Below are 18,572 nucleotides of genomic sequence, written 5' to 3'. Positions count from 1 at the left end.
AGAGAGAGCGAGACAGACAGACAGAGAGAGACAGACAGAGAGAGAGAGAGACAGACAGACAGACAGAGACAGACAGAGAGAGAACACCGTAGCAAAACGCATTAAAACTGAAAGTGTTTCTTATAAGTTCAGGTAGTCCTTCCCCGTCTAGGTGGGTTTGGTTCCATTTGTTTCCTAGTGAATACAACCCTGGGGTATGCATGGTGCATAGTAGCCCTACCTAACCCCCTCCTCACTCCCATCCTCCATGTCAGGTGGGGGAGAGAGGATGTCTAAGAGGGGCGGTAACATGTCCGTAACATCATCACAATAATATTTCACAACATTGCCATAACATCACAGAAACATTGTAAGAGTCATATGTGTTTGTTGGGGAATCCAGGCCACGAGCGAGCGAGAGAGAGAGCAGGGGAGGAGAAGATGAAAGGAGAGAGGTGAGGACAGGAGGAGAGAGGAGAAAACAAGAGGAGAGAGGGTGTAGTGTGTTGAACCCTGCCAGCAGCAGGTTGGTAACGTTAAGCTGAGCTAGCCAGGTGAATGGATCAGTCGAAAGAGATGAGCTGTGCCTCGCTGCCTGGATGGACCTGCGGAGGCTGCTGCTGCTGAACCTGCTGCTGGGGGCCACCAGGGGGAGCCATCTACACACAGAGAGAGAGGGAGAGAGAAGGAGAGCAGTAGTGTGAGAGAGATGAGAGATTATCATCAAACCCTCACTGCAGCTCCCACTACATAATATGTAGAACAAACATGTCTCTGACATACGGAATCTGTCCTCTCTATTCATGACATGTCTATCTGCAGTGCAAAGTTCCACACCCTGGCGTCAGCACAACTATAGACAGACAACACTATGCTGGTAAAGGAGGGAGAGAAACAGAGGAGGGAGAGAGAGAGGAGAGAGAGAGGAAGGAGCGACAGAGAGGGGGGAGAGAGGAGAGAGAGAGAGAGAGGAGGAAGAGAGAGGAAGGAGCGACAGAGAGGAGGAAGAGAGAGGAAGGAGCGACAGAGAGCGGGGAGAGAGGAGAGAGGAGGGAGAGAGAGGAAGGAGCGACAGAGAGCGGGGAGAGAGGAGAGAGAGAGAGGAGGAAGAGAGAGGAAGGAGCGACAGAGAGCGGGGAGAGAGAAACCAAGGGCTCCTACCTGTTGGTACATGGGCTGTTGTCCTGGGCCCTGCATGTAGGGTTGTTGTGGGGGCATGTTAGGGTCCTGCCCAGGTAGGGCTGCCATCATATTCTGCATGGCATAGGGTGGAGGGTAGGCCACGTAGGACATGGCGTTAGTGGGGGGAGGCTGGGACATGGGGGGCAGAGACTGGGCCTGGGAAACCACGTTCTGCTGAGACCGATGACACAAGGAATATTAACATTACAGACATCAGTAACACATTATTTAAAGCCTACATGTAGAATGTATTATGATGTGGTTATAATCTATTATAACACTTGTAATGAGCATGTTTGACTCCTTTATAATGTCTTATAAACATCTCATAATGATCCTACTTCTAAATAACAGTCAAATGGCTTTTTGCTGAGGAGCCACGTTGAGCTTTAGAAAGTAAGTGAAGACCGGGAAACAAAATGAAAGAGAACCTGAACCACATTTTAAATGTTGACACTAGTATAGGACTGAATCTGACAGTGTATTTCTGAGCCTCTCACTGGGACTTGGCATCAGGCCTTACATCATGTATTTCACATTAAGAGGGGAAAACCTAGCTACCTAGCTGACAGGCATGACAATCCCCCCCTCTGTTCTCACCTGGTATCCCTGTGTGGGTGTGGGCTGGTAGTTAGAGTAGGCAGGGCTAGTGGTGGGCGGGGCCTGGCCAGGGGGTGCAGGCTGCCCATTGGTTCCTGCTGGCTGGTACATGTACATGTTGGGGTCTGGAGTATGGAGGCACACACAGGAGCATCACGTTACAAAATATACACACACATCTTCTACTACTGTACTGTGTTCACTCCTGATTGCCTTTTTTACTGGAATGATTGAGACACTCAAGCATTTAGCCTGGTCCCAGATCTGTTTGTGACATCTTGCCACTCTTTGTAATGCATTGCCACGTCAAACAATCAAGAGAGCTGAAACACGTTGGCCCCCAGGCTAACTACCATGCTATTCAACTAGACACTATTTTACTAATTGGAGTAAAAAAAAACTCAGTGGTGTGAAAAGATCTCTACTGACCTGGTGGCATGGCCTGGTACCGTCCTGGTCCAGACTGGTCCATGTAGACGTTGTGCATGGGCGACCCCTCCACTGACCCTGAGGGGCTAAAGGTGCCTGGGTAATTGGGGGGTCCCCCCGGCTGCCCGTACACCACCCCTCCTGCCACGTTGGGGGGCAAAGACTGCATCTAGTGTGAAAGGAGAGGAATTGACACACATCCAACTTTAAACAAGAGCTGGACAGAAAGAACAGCCACTACAGAGGAAAAGGAAGGCTGATGTCAAAACCTGTCTTCCATGGATCATTACCTCTCACCACGCCAGGTAAAAGAGCTCAGAAATAACAATAAGATATAACTACATATTGACATGCAGTTTGAAGACTACCACCCCTGTGTATAGGACAGAGAGAAGGCCTCCCCTGCTGTAAGCTTGTATATGGTGTGGTGTGGTATGGTGTGTCTACCTGTGCGTAGGGCATGGTATAGTATAGTATAGTGTCTACCTGTGCGTAGGGAGTGGCATAGTATAGTGTCTACCTGTGGGTAGGGCATGGTATAGTATAGTATAGTGTCTACCTGTGCGTAGGGAGTGGCATAGTATAGTGTCTACATGTGGGTCTGGTATAGTATAGTGTCTACCTGTGGGTAGGGCATGGTATAGTATAGTGTCTTCCTGTGGGTAGGGAATGGTATAGTATAGTGTCTACCTGTGGGTAGGGCGTTGTATAGTATAGTGTCTACCTGTGGGTATGGTATAGTATAGTGTCTACCTGTGGGTATGGTATAGTATAGTGTCTACCTGTGGGTAGGGCATGGTATAGTATAGTGTCTACCTGTGGGTAGGGCGTGGTATAGTATAGTGTCTACCTGTGGGTAGGGGTGGTATAGTATAGTGTCTACCTGTTGGTAGGGCATGGTATAGTATAGTGTCTACCTGTGGGTAGGGCGTTGTATAGTATAGTGTCTACCTGTGGGTAGGGAGTGGTATAGTATAGTATAGTTTCTACCTGTGGGTAGGGCGTGGTATAGTATAGTGTCTACCTGTGGGTATGGTATAGTATAGTGTCTACCTGTGGGTAGAGAATGGTATAATATAGTGTCTACCTGTGGGTAGGAAATGGTATAGTGTCTACATGTGGGTAGGGAATGGTATATTATAGTGTCTACCTGTGGGAAGGGCATGGTATAGTATAGTGTCTACCTGTGGGTAGGACATGGTATAGTGTCTACCTGTGGGTAGGACATGGTATAGTGTCTACCTGTGGGTAGGACATGGTATAGTGTCTACCTGTGGGTAGGACATGGTATAGTGTCTACCTGTGGGAAGGACATGGTATAGTGTCTACCTGTGGGTAGGACATGGTATAGTGTCTACCTGTGGGTAGGACATGGGGAAAGCAGGCATCTGGGCTCTCATCTGGATGGTGTGTTTCTGTTGCTCCAGCCTCATCTGTCTCTCCTTCTCCTGCTCCTGGAGACGCTGGATGGCCAGCTGACGCTGCATCTCAAGGTACTCCTGAAACACAGAGCCACCACATCAGACAACTCCCAGATACCACCTAACAGGCTGATGCTGCATCTCTATGTACTCCTGAAACAGTTAGACCAAGAACACTTGTAACATAAAGTAAAGAAACTCCATAACAGTCAGAAGCAACCTGTACCTCATCACGTGACTAACCCCCTACTGCAGAACAACCTGTACCTCATCACGTGACTAACCCCCTACTGCAGAACAACCTGTACCTCGTCACGTGACTAACCCCCTACTGCAGAACAATCTGTACCTCATCACGTGACTAACCCCCTACTGCAGAACAACCTGTACCACATCACGTGACTAACCCCCTACTGCAGAACAATCTGTACCTCATCACGTGACTAACCCCCTACTGCAGAACAACCTGTACCACATCACGTGACTAACCCCCTACTGCAGATCAATCTGCACCTCATCACGTGACTAACCCCCTACTGCATAACAACCTGTACCACATCACGTGACTAACCCCCTACTGCAGAACAACCTGTATCACATCACGTGACTAACCCCCTACTGCAGAACAACCTGTACCACATCACTAACCCCCTACTGCAGATCAATCTGCACCTCATCACGTGACTAACCCCCTACTGCATAACAACCAATACCTATTCTCCTGTGGTCATGGAAACAAATCATAATTCACATCGATCGAAACCAAGGCTGTTGTCCGTCATCACTCCTGTGGTCATGGCAACAAATCATGAGAAACAAATCATAATTCACATCAATAGAAACCAAGGCTGTTGTCCCCCAGTCTGTCACCTGTTTCTTCTGTCTCATGATGTCTAGTTTCTGGGCCAGCTGGATCTGTCTCTGTCTTTCTGCCTCCTCTGCAGCACGACGCAGCTTCTCTCTGTGCTCGTCTCGTAGGGCGTTCAGGGCCGCTCTCGCATCACGCACCTGGGCCAGCTTGTCCTGTAGACCCTCGTAGTACACTGCCAACAGACAGACATGGAGGTGTTTAGTTAGACAGTGGTTAAACGTTACAGGATCAAGACAACAAACATGGTAAACCAACAAACAGAAATGCTCACGGTTTCAGCAAGAGTTAGGCCGGGATTTAATCCAATCGCAGATTTGGACAATACGCCATTTATAGGTAATTTCTGATTGAGACAACATATGCATTGTTTACAGTGAATGTGGTCTCCACGAACACGGGAACATAGTTTTTAAAACATGCATTGCAGACAAATCCTGGCTTCAGAGAATCTCTCTTACGAAAACAAACACTGAAACAAAGTCACAGTGACCGAAATCCCCCCCCCCTACCCACACACACACCCCTAACTCACATCTCTTCTCGTCCAGCTGATTGAGGATCTCCAGTAGCTGGGGGTGCATGGTGTTGATGGACTGGAAGAGAGAGAGCACGGCGCTGTCGTTGGTGATGCTGCGACCACGCATGTGGTTACTCTTCATACGGTTCAGGAAGGTGGTGACCGAGTTCTGCAGAGCCTTCAGGAACGCATCGTGGTTCTCCTCCGACTCACCGTTCTGATACTGCTGCTGGGGAGGGAAGAGGAGAGGAGAGGAGAAGGAGAGGAGAATGGGAGGGGGGGAAAAGGAGGATGGGAGAGGGGAGTAGAGGAAGAGGAAAGGAGGATGGGATGGGGGAGTAGAGGAAGAGGAGAGGAGGATGGGAGGGGGAGTAGAGGAAGAGGAGAGGAGGATGGGAGGGGGGAGTAGAGGAAGAGGAGAGGAAGATGGGAGGGGGGAGTAGAGGAAGAGGAGAGAAAGAGGAGAGTCATTCAGGATGAACAAACAGTTAATGAAAAGAGCATGTAGTCATTTCTAATCTAAATCTACTTCAATCTCTGCTACTATGCATGATGCGTGTTAATGGAACTGTTGGTTTCGTCTGCTGCCTTCTTGGGACAGCTCTCCCTCACAACAGATGTTTTGATCAATGGAATTTCACCTGAATAATTCAAGAATAAATAAGAAAATCCATTTGTCTTCCATCTCTCATAACACAGCAGTGTACAACTAACCTCCACTATGTTGACTGGAGGCGGGGCCATGACGACTTGGGCTGGGAGTGGGGTGAGAGTTTCCACTGGCTGGGGCTGGCTGATTGGCAGGGGCTCAGCAGCCAATGGCACTGGGGCAGGGGCAGAGGGCGTGGGACTCTTGCGTGCCTCTTCCTGTTTCTTCTCCCAGTATGTTCTGTTCAGGTAGCGAGCCAGCTGGAGAGAAGGCCATTATAGTTAGGAATGTCCTCTCAACCAATACATGACTAGACATACTGACCTGGGGCGAGTTTCCCAAAAACATAAAGATCCTCTTTAGCACTAAGATCATAAGTCCATAGGTGGGCAATGGACAACCAATGATCTAGTAAGCACCTTTATGTTTTTGGGAAACTCACCCCAGTATAGTTTCTAGATGCTTTATTTCTACTACAGTGCAGTCTGAGGTGTAAATGTAACTGCATCAAATGCCGAGCAGGTTTAATTCTAGAGTTAACGTGTCTTACCTCAGGGTCAACATCTTCAGCTGAGGGAGCAGAGGAGTTCTGGGGAGAACATACACATTATACATTACAACAACAGACCCTGTACACGGTTAGGTCCCAATAACGACAGACCCTGTACACGGTTAAGTCCCTGAATGGGAATTACAGGCATATAGACTACCCGAATGGGAATTACAGGCGTATAGACTACCCGAATGGGAATTACAGGCATGTAGACTACCCGAATGGGAATTACAGGCGTATAGACTACCCGAATGGGAATTACAGGCATGTAGACTACCCGAATGGGAATTACAGGCGTGTAGACTACCCGAATGGGAATTACAGGCATATAGACTACCCGAATGGGAATTACAGGCGTGTAGACTACCCGAATGGGAATTACAGGCATATAGACTACCCAAATGGGAATTACAGGCGTATAGACTACCCGAATGGGAATTACAGGCGTGTAGACTACCCGAATGGGAATTACAGGCGTATAGACTACCCGAATGGGAATTACAGGCGTATAGACTACCCGAATGGGAATTACAGGCGTATAGACTACCCGAATGGGAATTACAGGCGTATAGACTACCCGAATGGGAATTACAGGCGTGTAGACTACCTGAATGGGAAGACTACCTGAATGGGAATTACAGGCGTATAGACTACCCGAATGGGAATTACAGGCGTGTAGACTACCCGAATGGGAATTACAGGCGTGTAGACTACCCGAATGGGAATTACAAGCGTATAGACTACCCGAATGGGAATTACAAGCGTATAGACTACCCAAATGGGAATTACAGGCGTATAGACTACCCGAATGGGAATTACAGGCGTATAGACTACCCGAATGGGAATTACAGGCGTGTAGACTACCCAAATGGGAATTACAGGCATGTAGACTACCCAAATGGGAATTACAGGCGTATAGACTACCTGAATGGGAAGACTACCTGAATGGGAATTACAGGCGTATAGACTACCTGAATGGGAAGACTACCTGAATGGGAATTACAGGCGTATAGACTACCTGAATAGTAATTACAGGTGTATAGTGGTACTTGAATATACAAGTTAACATACATAACAACACATAAACAGAGTACATTTCTCAATTTTCCCCTCAATGATTCACCTCTTGACCAACTAGGTGGTTATTGTAAAAGATGACTTACGGGGCTAAATAAATAAGAAAGATGTGCAGCAGTTCAGTATAATATGGAGTCATAATGTACCAATTACTAAGTACTGCTTCACAAGTGACTTAGTAGTGTTACAACTACACAGGAGAGAGAGAGAATGGTGTGAAAACAGAGTACATCTATAGAGAAGAAAGAGAGAGGATGGAGTTAACACAGAGTACATCTATAGAGGAGAGAGGATGGAGTTAACACAGAGTACATCTATAGAGGAGAGAGGATGGAGTTAACAGAGTACATCTATAGAGGAGGGAGAGGGGAAGGAGTTAACACAGAGTACATCTATAGAGGAGAGAGGATGGAGGGCGTGGATGGAGAGAGTAAGTCTTACCACAGGAGAGGAGTAGAGAGAGGTGACGGGCGGGGCTGACGAGGTGACTGGGGCGGGGTCAGCTTTGGGGTAGACCCCGTACGAGTTCTTCTGTCTCTGTAGACACACATGACATGTATCAGTGTCTTTCCATACACACGGTAGAGGTACAATCACTTCATTTATTTACAGCACAACCCACCATCCTCTCCTTCTCCTCAGCCTCGCTCTGTGATAGGGCGATGGCCAGCTGAAGCTCCTCCTCCTCCTGCAGGGCCGCCTCGTCCCGTTTGGGGGGCACCTGGTGAGACAGGGTACAGAGATGAAACCCCCAAGGGAGGGCAGGGGAGGGAGGCCCCTAGGGGAGAGGGCCAGGGAGGAGAGGGAGGCGCCCAGGGAGGAGAGGGAGGCACCCAGGGGAGAGGGCCAGGGAGGGGAGGGTTGGAGGAGAAGCCCCAGGGAAGGTAAAGCAGCGGTGGGCATTGGGCAATAAGGCAAGCCAATGGCTGCGTTACAGGTGGTCTTCATTGCAGTTGCGCTTCACTTCTAAGAATATTGCTGGTGGGTCTTAGAATAATCTAATAACAAAGAGGGAGGAGGGACGATTGGTGATGATCTCATTTCTGTCGGGGAATCATTTTAACACGTCGAACTACAACCCCCCTACAAAGCTCATCAAACTACAAGTCCCACGTTGTAGTTTATGGCATGTTAAAATCCCCTATGTCATCTCTATTAGGGACGGTGAGACTGTCTGGGTCAGCACCTGAAATGGAACCCTATTTCCTACATAGTGCACTAGTATCGAGCCCAAAGCAGCCCATGATCTAGGGAACAGGGTGCTATTTGGGACGCAGTCACCCTGACCCTGTCTATCACCACGGGGGTCATCTCTAGGCCATACATTCACTTACTGTTTCCTGGACCACTACCTGAGACTGCTGGGACAGGGGGCTGGTCAGGTACTCTGGGGGAAGCTCTGCCGGGCCTGGGGCCACGGAGGTGGATGTCCCGACGGGTTTACCCCCCTCAGCTTTCCTAGGTGGGGGAGAGAGGGAAGGATGGCTGGTGAGGAGAGGGGTCAGAAGGGAGGTCAGGGGTCAGACACAACCTGGTGAGTCAGAGGTCGTTGGACATGGACAATAAACTGGAAGGACAGATGGAAACCGATGGGTACTGAGCAGCAGAATGGCATTTACAGTAGAATAGCAAAAAGTATCCATACAGATCAATCATTAACTGTACCTACCCATCTCATGAAATTATACCACTTGAACAACAACTTTTAAAGGCTTTAGAAGTGGTCTATGAACGCTAAAGTGGGACATTTGAAAAATACAGGCTGATGAAACAGAATGGAGGGTGGTTTTGGCTGAGCCACTCCCTAGCCTGGTCACTCACTTGTTGAGCAGCTCGAAGCAGGGCTCACACACACGCACTTCCTTCTCAATGCCGAACTTGGGGATGGTGGAGTACTTGGAGGAACACTTCCCACAGAAGATCTGACCACAGGCTCTGCAGTGGTGCTGGAACAGGAGGGAGAGGAGGTCAATAGAGAGACAGTCAGACAGACAGAAGATCTGACCACAGGCTCTGCAGTGGTGCTGGAACAGGAAGAAGAGGAGGTCAATAAAGAGACAGTCAGACAGACAGAAGATCTGACCACAGGCTCTGCAGTGGTGCTGGAACAGGAAGAAGAGGAGGTCAATAAAGAGACAGTCAGACAGACAGAAGATCTGACCACAGGCTCTGCAGTGGTGCTGGAACAGGAAGAAGAGGAGGTCAATAGAGAGACGGTCAGACAGAATAATCCAAACAGATAGAAAGTCATATCATTATCTCCCTTTCAACTACACAATGCTAACAATCACCACCAAAGCAGTGTAACTGAAGGAAGAAGGAAATAACACATTTCAACACAAACCACTGCTGTTGCTAGTCTGTTGTTCTGCTAGTAGTCTGCCGATCTGCTAGTAGTCTGCCGTTCTGCTAGTAGTCTGCCGTTCTGCTAGTAGTCTGCCGTTCTGCTAGTAGTCTGCCGTTCTGCTAGTAGTCTGCCGTTCTGCTAGTAGTCTGCCGTTCTGCTAGTAGTCTGCCGTTCTGCTAGTAGTCTGCCGTTCTGCTAGTAGTCTGCCGTTCTGCTAGTAGTCTGCCGTTCTGCTAGTAGTCTGTCGTTCTGCTAGTAGTCTGCCGTTCTGCTAGTCTGTTGTGTTGCCTTACCTTTCTAGTCATCACTCCAAACTGAACCCTGCAGCGATGACACTCCTCCGCATCCACCCAATCTGGAGCCTGGACACACAGATGGACAGAGCGAGAGAGACATTAAAGATCCTCCTCACAGGCTGAGAGCATTCAGTAGTAAGGATCTATCAAACCAGATCAACATCAGTGAGAGGAAGTCTCTTACTCTCTCTGCTGCAAACATGGCATCACTCTCCTTGAACTCTGGAAACACGTTACCTGGAAGAACAGGAGATATAGTATGTCAAACAACACAGGATAAATGAACACAAGTTTAATATTTACTGTGAAACCGCTCATTTCTGTTTTGCTACGTGTTAGTGACTGTATGCCTGAATCCCAAATCTTAGCCAACCTCACCACCCTATGGAAAACCTGACGACATCTGAGAGGATGGGATTTAGCAACATGCCAAAGAGCTGCCACTATATTTCTTCCACCTATCCAATCTTCTCAGCTCTTCAGGAGTGCCTAGGGGGCTCAGGGTTCATCTGGTGTGTGGTGTGGGGGGGACTTACCCTCCACCTTCATGATCTGGTACGTGTCCTGAACCACCTTGTATTTGGGCTCGTTGCGGAAGGCGTGGGCCCATGCCTGGATCAGGTATAGGATCTTATTCCTCACGTTGGGCTCAGTCTGTTTATAAGAGCAACACATCACCACTCACTGAGTTAGTGTCAGACAGATACACTGTAACACATCACCACTCACTGAGTTAGTGTCAGACAGATACACTGTAACACATCACCACTCACTGAGTTAGTGTCAGACAGATACACTGTAACACATCACCACTCACTGAGTTAGTGTCACACAGATACACTGTAACACATCACCACTCACTGAGTTAGTGTCACACAGATACACTGTAACACATCACCACTCACTGAATACAACTTCACAAGTACACCTTTTATAGACAGATAAATTGCATTTAGAAACGCTACTCTATATTAAGTCAAAAAACTAAAAATGGGGCACCCCGGTCCCCTTATAAACAACACTTCCTTCTTCCAAAATATTAGAAATGAATAAGCTATACAATAATAATATGAATACACCTAGACTGAATCAAAGTTCTAACCTTGTTTTAGCAGACCAAAGTCCTATACAACAAGTCTCTAGAGAAATACTTTAAACTAAAACGTTTCCTTTAGTCCTTTTCCCCCCAAATAATCCCATTCCAGACTTTACTTCAGAGGCTAAACCCATGCTGCCTTGCTGTGTTCTCTCACAGAGACGAGAGACTTGTGCTGGGAAGTCCCTCAGTCTGTCTGACCTGAATCAGCGTGTGAGCAAGGTCACCTGACTGGGGTGGGGAGCCAATCAAAGGTCATGCTGTATAGAGTATCCTGTTTATGAACTGGGGCCTGTTCAAGAGGGTGCACCCGTTACATACCATTCACAATTTGATAGATATGTGTTCTGTAGAACATACGACTGTCAGGTAGAATAGAGACTCATCCTTTCAGTTTTATTCATAACATTTCTATCTTATTCTGAACATTCAGAACATTGCAGATAGAAATTAATTGTGTAGAGAACATACAATTGACAGTCATGTAGAATAAGGAATCATGTCAACTCCACTCATTAGGCTACACTCATTAGGGGAACACTGAATGAACTCTTGGCAGCTCCCAGGCTGTCAGACTAAAGCAGACCTGGGTTCAAATACTATTTGAAAATCATTTCAAATACTTTATCGGTGCTTGATTTAGCTCACCTGGAGGAACGGAACCAATAGAATAGTCTGAAAACCCTGCAGATTCTGGCACTACAAATATTTGAAAGACTTCAAACCCTATTTGAACCCAGGTTTGCAGTTCACTACTGCACCAGCGGGTGATTATCAGGCTAAGACACAGGGTGAAAAGGTCATAAGGATTGGAGCCAGCAGCACAAGGCTCAGACATATCACCCAGATAGATCACACTGCGTATGTACAAACTAGTACAAACTGTAGCTGACCACAAAGCTGATTTCAGTATAAAGGGACCATAAATACATCTACTATCTAGACATGTTGGAGAAAGCAGAGGGAGAGGTGTCTGCTATGTTATTACAGCTGTGAGCACCATGGTTACGTCCCAAATGGCACCCTATTCCCTACATGGTGCACTACTTTTGACCAGAGTCCTATGTAGGGAATAGGGTGCTATTTGGGAAGCATCCCATGTCAGCTGACTGGGTCACAGCCTAATCTTAGCCTCCCTCCTTTACAAAAGTTCTAGAACCAACTAAACCACAAGAGTTCCAGAGCCAGGGAGGGCATTCCTTCCACAAGGAGCACTCCGGGGTGAAGTTTCCTCTAGGTTCAGATGTAGGGTCAGCTTCCTCTCCCCCACTCCTAACCTTAACCATTAGTGGAGGGGAAATGCAAAACTGACCCAAGATCAGTGTCTAGGGGGAACTTCACCCTAGTCCACAAGAAACCCTCACATGATAGGCTGCAGCACTGAAGTACTAATCCAAACAATCCCAGTTTCAACACTGAGATCAGAATAACTTGTAATTTGTAAAACTGAAAGCCTACATACAACAAGGCACTCCTTTTCTGATCTAAATTGAAAAGCCACATTTTTTATGTGTAGTTTGATTCCTGTCCCTTCATACCCTTGGCTCACCACAAATGTAACTGGCCCTATGAGAGCTGTCTGAACAGAAGTAAACAAAGGAGGAGATTGGTGGGATATAGAGCTGTAGAGGACCAGAGCTGGCTAGTCCACTCTAGAGTAACACTGCTATTGAACAAGGAGGTGGAGGTAAGGGTAAGAACATGACATCGTTAGGCCTGACTCCACCCCTTGTTTTAATGACAGGAATGACCCATCAGAATGGGGTCATCCAGGTCTCAATGGAGCTTCCTGGAGTGGAACTGAGCAAGTGGAGAGTGGGAGGGTGAGAGAGAGAGAAACATCTGGGTAACCTGCTTAACATAATTTGGCTTCAGTTGGATTCAATTTGAAACTTTTGGTTTAAGAGGCCCTTGATGTTGACCTGAGGGCCTTTGTGCCTCACCTGGAAAATAATTGAAGGGAAAGACTGCTATGACGCTGACAAGCTAAGAAAGATGGGACATGGCAGGGGTGAATGGGCCAGGGAGGAGGTGTAGAGGGGGTGAATCAAGACAGGGTCACCTTCAGTAGATCCTTCAGCTCCTCCATGGTGGTTTTACAGGCCACCTCATCATGGACCGTCTGACCACAGTTCTTCACCACTGACTCCAACACCTGACAAGTGAAAGAAACACTCATTATCACACTTCACAACACAGGGGCCTAATTCTTCTGATTAAGCCTAGTGTCAGACTTTTTACTATGGAACTAGCCTATCGCCTTGATCACACCCACAGCGTCATCGCGCAAAATGGTACGCAGAATCATCAGGATATGTGTGTGTGCAACAAAAGTTCAACATTCACCTTCTGCTACCATTTCTGTCAAGCCGTCTACGCATACAGTTTGACGCATACATTCCGGTAAATCCAACGTACGCACCACACAGAACGCACTGCAACTGCCTCTGCAACGCAATGCTGCAAGGCAAACGCAGCGTTCCATTGGAAATGAATGTACTTCTGGTGTACCAAAACGCTAGCCCAGTCGGTGTGATCGAGGCGTATAAATCAGTGGATATTATTTCCTTAATGCATTTATTACTCAAAACATCTCAATATGGCACAATTTGAATAATTTATCAAGCCATCCTTTGAGCAGCACTAGAAGGTTATTATTATTATGTCAGTACAAGAGGGGAGTGGTTCAGCGTAGTAACCCACCTCAAGAAGCCATCCTTTGAGCAGCCCTAGAAGGTTATTATTATTATGTCAGTACAAGAGGGGAGTGGTTCAGCGTAGTAACCCACCTCAAGAAGCCATCCTTTGAGCAGCACTAGAAGGTTATTATTATTATGTCAGTACAATAGGGGAGTGGTTCAGCGTAGTTACCCACCTCAAGACCATAGAGGGCCACATGCGGGTTCTTATCCATCAGCTTCTTCTTAATGGCACCGATGGCATACTTCGCCCTGCACGGAAGAGAAAAGCATTGATCAGACCAGACAGGCTTCTATTGTGTGGAGAAATATGGGACTAGTTCCAATTATTTTCAAATGGTTCCTTCCTTCCTTCCTTCCTTCCTTCCTTCCTTCCTTCCTTCCTTCCTTCCTTGAAATAGGCCTAGTCATTGAAACACTTAAGACCTATCCACTGCACTTATCCAATCACAGAGATTAGGCTAGTGATTACCAGAAGGAAGGAAGGAAGGAAGGTATTTGATCAGGGCCGGGGTGTACTAGGTACCCTACTACTTACTGCGTGTCCCCTTGACGAATGAGATCACAGATCTGCAGGATGGACTCCCAGTCTGTCTCCAGCAGCAGCTGACTGGTCGCTTTATCTGCAGACAGAGGAGAGGGTTCAGTGTCTCACATTCAGTGTCTCAATTTCATCATAACCATTTACATTTTAGTCATTTAGCAGACGCCGTTATCCAGAGGGACTTACAGTTAGTGCATTCATCTTAAGATAGCTAGGTGCGACAACCACATATCACAGTCATAGCAAGTACAAATCAAATCAAATTGTATTTGTCACATGCGTCGAATACAACAGGTGTAGACCTTACAGTGAAATGCTTACATTTTTCCTCAATAAAGTCATTATCAGCAAAGTCAGTGCTAGTAGAAAAAGTCAAGTGTAAGTGTTAGGTCTTTTAACCAGGGTGGATAAGACAAAACCTTACACCTGAAAGCATAGGCTATTTCTCTAAACAGTAGAGTAGTGTGTTTGTTTGTGAGCAGGTGATATTGATTAATGTGACTAGGGCCTATTCAAAATCAGTAATGACTGAGAACACAGCCTTTCTTTCCTCACATAAGAACGCAGAGTTTAGACTACAATATGAACAAGTCCAGGCATGGAGTGTGGGCCTATACAAATGTAACTAATCATATTATGCGATCACCTGTAGGTATGAAACTGAAAATATTTCTCCATTTAGTAAAAGATGGTGGTAGGGTAGGCCTAGTTAATGATTAATAGTGAGTGGGTCAAGGTATGTTGTTATGGAATGCACTTCTACACAGTAACTAACTAGCCTGTGGCTGTTGCAAAACCAAGAGGATACGCAGGTGACCTGGATGTTATTATGATTGACACATAAACCTTCGGCACCCTCAATAACGTCAGAGCACTTGACGCAATCTACTCGTGATTACAGTTGTCAGCGAGTTGTCTAAACTGTTTTGGGGTTTATGTGAGTCTATGATGAGACTGATAGGAAAATATGTCTGGTGACGTTGCTTGCCGCAGTGGGGGGGTGAGCTGGATAGCTAACTAGATAGCTAACTAAGCTCCTAGCAACCGACCTAATATATCTAGCACAACTAGCTAGCAAATAAGGAAAGTTATGCAAATTATAAAAACAATAGATTATTTGTCTGACGATCAGGGATATCCAACAAAACAAATGTTTTGATTTTGATATCGGGAAAATCGCCAGCACATCATCCTCCGATTGAGTAGCTAGCATGCTAGCTAGCCAAGCTAACCTAGACACTTTCCGGGTACAGGGCAAAATACGTGGCGTTTGAGCATAGTTTTGGTAGATTAAATGACATGATGTTAATAAGCAGTTAAACTGCAATGCTCGATAGAAAATACAATTATCGATTACAGGCCTCGACCTATCGTCGAACTGAACACAGACAATGGCAATTTTAGCTAGGTAGCTAGCTAATGTTAGCAGGGCTGTGCCACAGCCCCAAACAAACGACTGCCAAAACAATACGCAAAAACAATCACCGGTGTAAAATGTTTAGATACTCATATCTTACCAAGAAGCCTCTCAAATGTACCACCACCTTTTCCCATGGCTGATCCAATGATTCAGACTAGCTGACGAGACGTTATTTTTTGTCAACCAAAGACGATTTTACAGATCCACTGTAAAGATAGCTAGCCAGCTCCAAAGTTGTTCCTACTTCCCGTGTCGTGTTTAGAAACTCGGTGGTGAATTCCGTCTATTCCCAAAGTATTGCGACGTTGCCACCTAGAGTTTAAAGAGGTGAGTGTACAGTTTATTCAAAGAGTCATTGGTTCCAAAACATTACCTTTGACAGAGGTCAATTTATGAGGGTGCGACAAGCTAGGCTTACTGGCTACTCAATCAATTCCAAACTATGGTGGTTTTCTGATCAGTTGGTGGGCCTAAATTATAGTCAGTTTGATAAAGTGAAATATTGGGAGACATTTAAATTAGAGAACAAATCTGAGGCCCATCACAGTCTACCTGTGTGAGCCAATTTAATTAACATGAATTTGTTCAAGAGAAGAGAGGGAACATTAAGTGTTGGTGGGTGGTGGAGCTGCAACCTTCTATGTGTCTAGGCCACAGGGCATGTACCATGTTGTGCTGCTGCCATGTTGTGATGCTACCATGTTGTTGTCATGTCGTGTTGCTACCATGCTGGGTTGTCATGTGTTGCTGCCATGCTATGTTGTTGTCTTAGGTCTCTCTTTATGTAGTGTTGTGGTGTCTCTCTTGTCCTGATGTTGTGTTTTGTCCTATATATATATAAATATATATATATATATATTTATTTTAATTTTTTATCCCAGCCGCCGTCCCCGCAGGAGGACTTTTGCCTTTTGGTAGGCCATCATTGTAAAGAAGAATTTGTTCTCAACTGACTTGCCTAGTTAAATAAAGGTTACATTTAATTTAATTTAAAAAAACAGGAGGTTGGTGGCACCTTAATTGGGGAGGACGGGCTCGTGGTAATGGCTGGATCGGAATTAGTGGAATGGTAGCAAATACATCAAACACATGTGGTTGATGCCATTCCATTTGCGCAATTCCGGACATCATTATGAGCCGTCTTCCCCTCAGCAGCCTCCTGTGGTTTAAGCCTACGTCATCAAGCGTGATCAGACCCTATCCATCTATCCATTCAATCACTTTGTTATGAGGAATAATAGAGCCTGCCTCGCTATATTTCATCACACTCTCCTCCTCCCTACACTGGTATACATAGGCCTACTTAGGTCACATATGAGTACATGGGAATAGAATGCATAGAACGGGCCACTCCATTCAAGTCAATGATGGCATCATGGGTGGACTGGCAGCCATTGCGTTTGTACCCATGAGTTTACCAGTCAAATTGCCAGGGTTAGAGGTTCCAAGCCCTTTCTGTGGATTATATTTCTACGTATGAGTCACTACCTGGAGGCCAGTGTTGTGGCTGTGCTGCTGATGCTTCATACAGTGGCATTGTGTCTCTGTCTCTACTAGACTCTACGATTGGGGCTGGACACAGAGAGAGGAAGGTTGTCTACTAGTCTCTACTGTTAGCTGGTAGGGCTGGACACAGAGAGAGGAAGGTTGTCTACTATCCTCTACTGTTAGCTGGTAGGGCTGGACACAGAGAGAGGAAGGTTGTCTACTAGTCTCTACTGTTAGCTGGTAGGGCTGGACACAGAGAGAGGAAGGTTGTCTACTAGTCTCTACTGTTAGCTGGTAGGGCTGGACACAGAGAGAGGAAGGTTGTCTACTATCCTCTACTGTTAGCTGGTAGGGCTGGACACAGAGAGAGGAAGGATGTCTACTGCCTCTACTGTTAGCTGGTAGGGCTGGACACAGAGAGAGGAAGGATGTCTACTGCCTCTACTGTTAGCTGGTAGGGCTGGACACAGAGAGAGGAAGGTTGTCTACTAACCTCTACTGTTAGCTGGTAGGGCTGGACACAGAGAGAGGAAGGATGTCTACTAGTCTCTACTGTTAGCTGGTAGGGCTGGACACAGAGAGAGGAAGGATGTCTACTAGTCTCTACTGTTAGCTGGTAGGGCTGGACACAGAGAGAGGAAGGATGTCTACTATCCTCTACTGTTAGCTGGTAGGGCTGGACACAGAGAGAGGAAGGATGTCTACTAGTCTCTACTGTTAGCTGGTAGGGCTGGACACAGAGAGAGGAAGGTTGTCTACTATCCTCTACTGTTAGCTGGTAGGACTGGACACAGAGAGAGGAAGGATGTCTACTATCCTCTACTGTTAGCTGGTAGGGCTGGACACAGAGAGAGGAAGGTTGTCTACTAGTCTCTACTGTTAGCTGGTAGGGCTGGACACAGAGAGAGGAAGGTTGTCTACTATCCTCTACTGTTAGCTGGTAGGGCTGGACACAGAGAGAGGAAGGTTGTCTACTAACCTCTACTGTTAGCTGGTAGGGCTGGACACAGAGAGAGGAAGGATGTCTACTAGTCTCTACTGTTAGCTGGTAGGGCTGGACACAGAGAGAGGAAGGATGTCTACTAGTCTCTACTGTTAGCTGGTAGGACTGGACACAGAGAGAGGAAGGTTGTCTACTAGTCTCTACTGTTAGCTGGTAGGGCTGGACACAGAGAGAGGAAGGTTGTCTACTATCCTCTACTGTTAGCTGGTAGGGCTGGACACAGAGAGAGGAAGGATGTCTACTAGTCTCTACTGTTAGCTGGTAGGGCTGGACACAGAGAGAGGAAGGATGTCTACTATCCTCTACTGTTAGCTGGTAGGGCTGGACACAGAGAGAGGAAGGATGTCTACTAGTCTCTACTGTTAGCTGGTAGGGCTGGACACAGAGAGAGGTAGGTTGTA

At 46.7% G+C, this 18,572-nt stretch overlaps 1 protein-coding gene across 7 annotated transcripts; it reads right to left on the bottom strand.

Annotated features, from left to right (window-relative positions):
• Positions 1 to 13: 13 nt before the first annotated feature.
• Positions 14 to 15,948, bottom strand: LOC121570000 (hepatocyte growth factor-regulated tyrosine kinase substrate). 7 transcript variants are annotated; one of them, XM_041881429.2, is made up of 20 exons: positions 15,778 to 15,948; positions 14,255 to 14,339; positions 13,893 to 13,968; positions 13,080 to 13,172; positions 10,458 to 10,575; positions 10,106 to 10,158; positions 9,919 to 9,987; positions 9,100 to 9,224; positions 8,613 to 8,736; positions 7,901 to 7,999; positions 7,720 to 7,815; positions 6,199 to 6,237; positions 5,714 to 5,908; positions 5,015 to 5,228; positions 4,482 to 4,654; positions 3,549 to 3,689; positions 2,191 to 2,359; positions 1,762 to 1,886; positions 1,141 to 1,335; positions 14 to 638 (listed from the first exon to the last, which is right to left on the bottom strand). In XM_041881429.2, the coding sequence occupies exons 1-20, from the start codon at positions 15,812 to 15,814 to the stop codon at positions 543 to 545; spliced, it is 2,322 nt and encodes a 773-aa protein (XP_041737363.2). In that variant the 5' UTR covers positions 15,815 to 15,948; the 3' UTR covers positions 14 to 542. The 7 variants fall into 7 exon arrangements, with proteins under 7 accessions (XP_041737363.2, XP_041737366.2, XP_041737365.2 ...); XM_041881432.2 differs by having other exon boundaries at positions 1,141 to 1,332; XM_041881431.2 differs by having other exon boundaries at positions 5,015 to 5,225.
• Positions 15,949 to 18,572: the final 2,624 nt, after the last annotated feature.

The sequence above is a fragment of the Coregonus clupeaformis genome, chromosome 7 (genome assembly GCF_020615455.1).
Source record: "Coregonus clupeaformis isolate EN_2021a chromosome 7, ASM2061545v1, whole genome shotgun sequence".
In the NCBI taxonomy this organism is placed as follows: Eukaryota; Metazoa; Chordata; class Actinopteri; order Salmoniformes; family Salmonidae; genus Coregonus; species Coregonus clupeaformis.
The sequence above is the reverse complement of the archived record's forward strand: the minus strand, read 5'-3'. Positions and strand labels throughout refer to the sequence as shown.

Coding starts and splice junctions, on each gene's coding strand:
- LOC121570000 (XM_041881429.2), bottom strand. CDS start 15,814: ATGGGAAAAGGTGGTGGTACATTTGAGAGGCTTCTTG. Junction 5,909..6,198: donor CTGAAGATGTTGACCCTGAG/GTAAGACACGTT, acceptor CCTTCTCTCCAG/CTGGCTCGCTACCTGAACAG. Junction 1,336..1,761: donor CACCCACACAGGGATACCAG/GTGAGAACAGAG, acceptor CATCGGTCTCAG/CAGAACGTGGTTTCCCAGGC.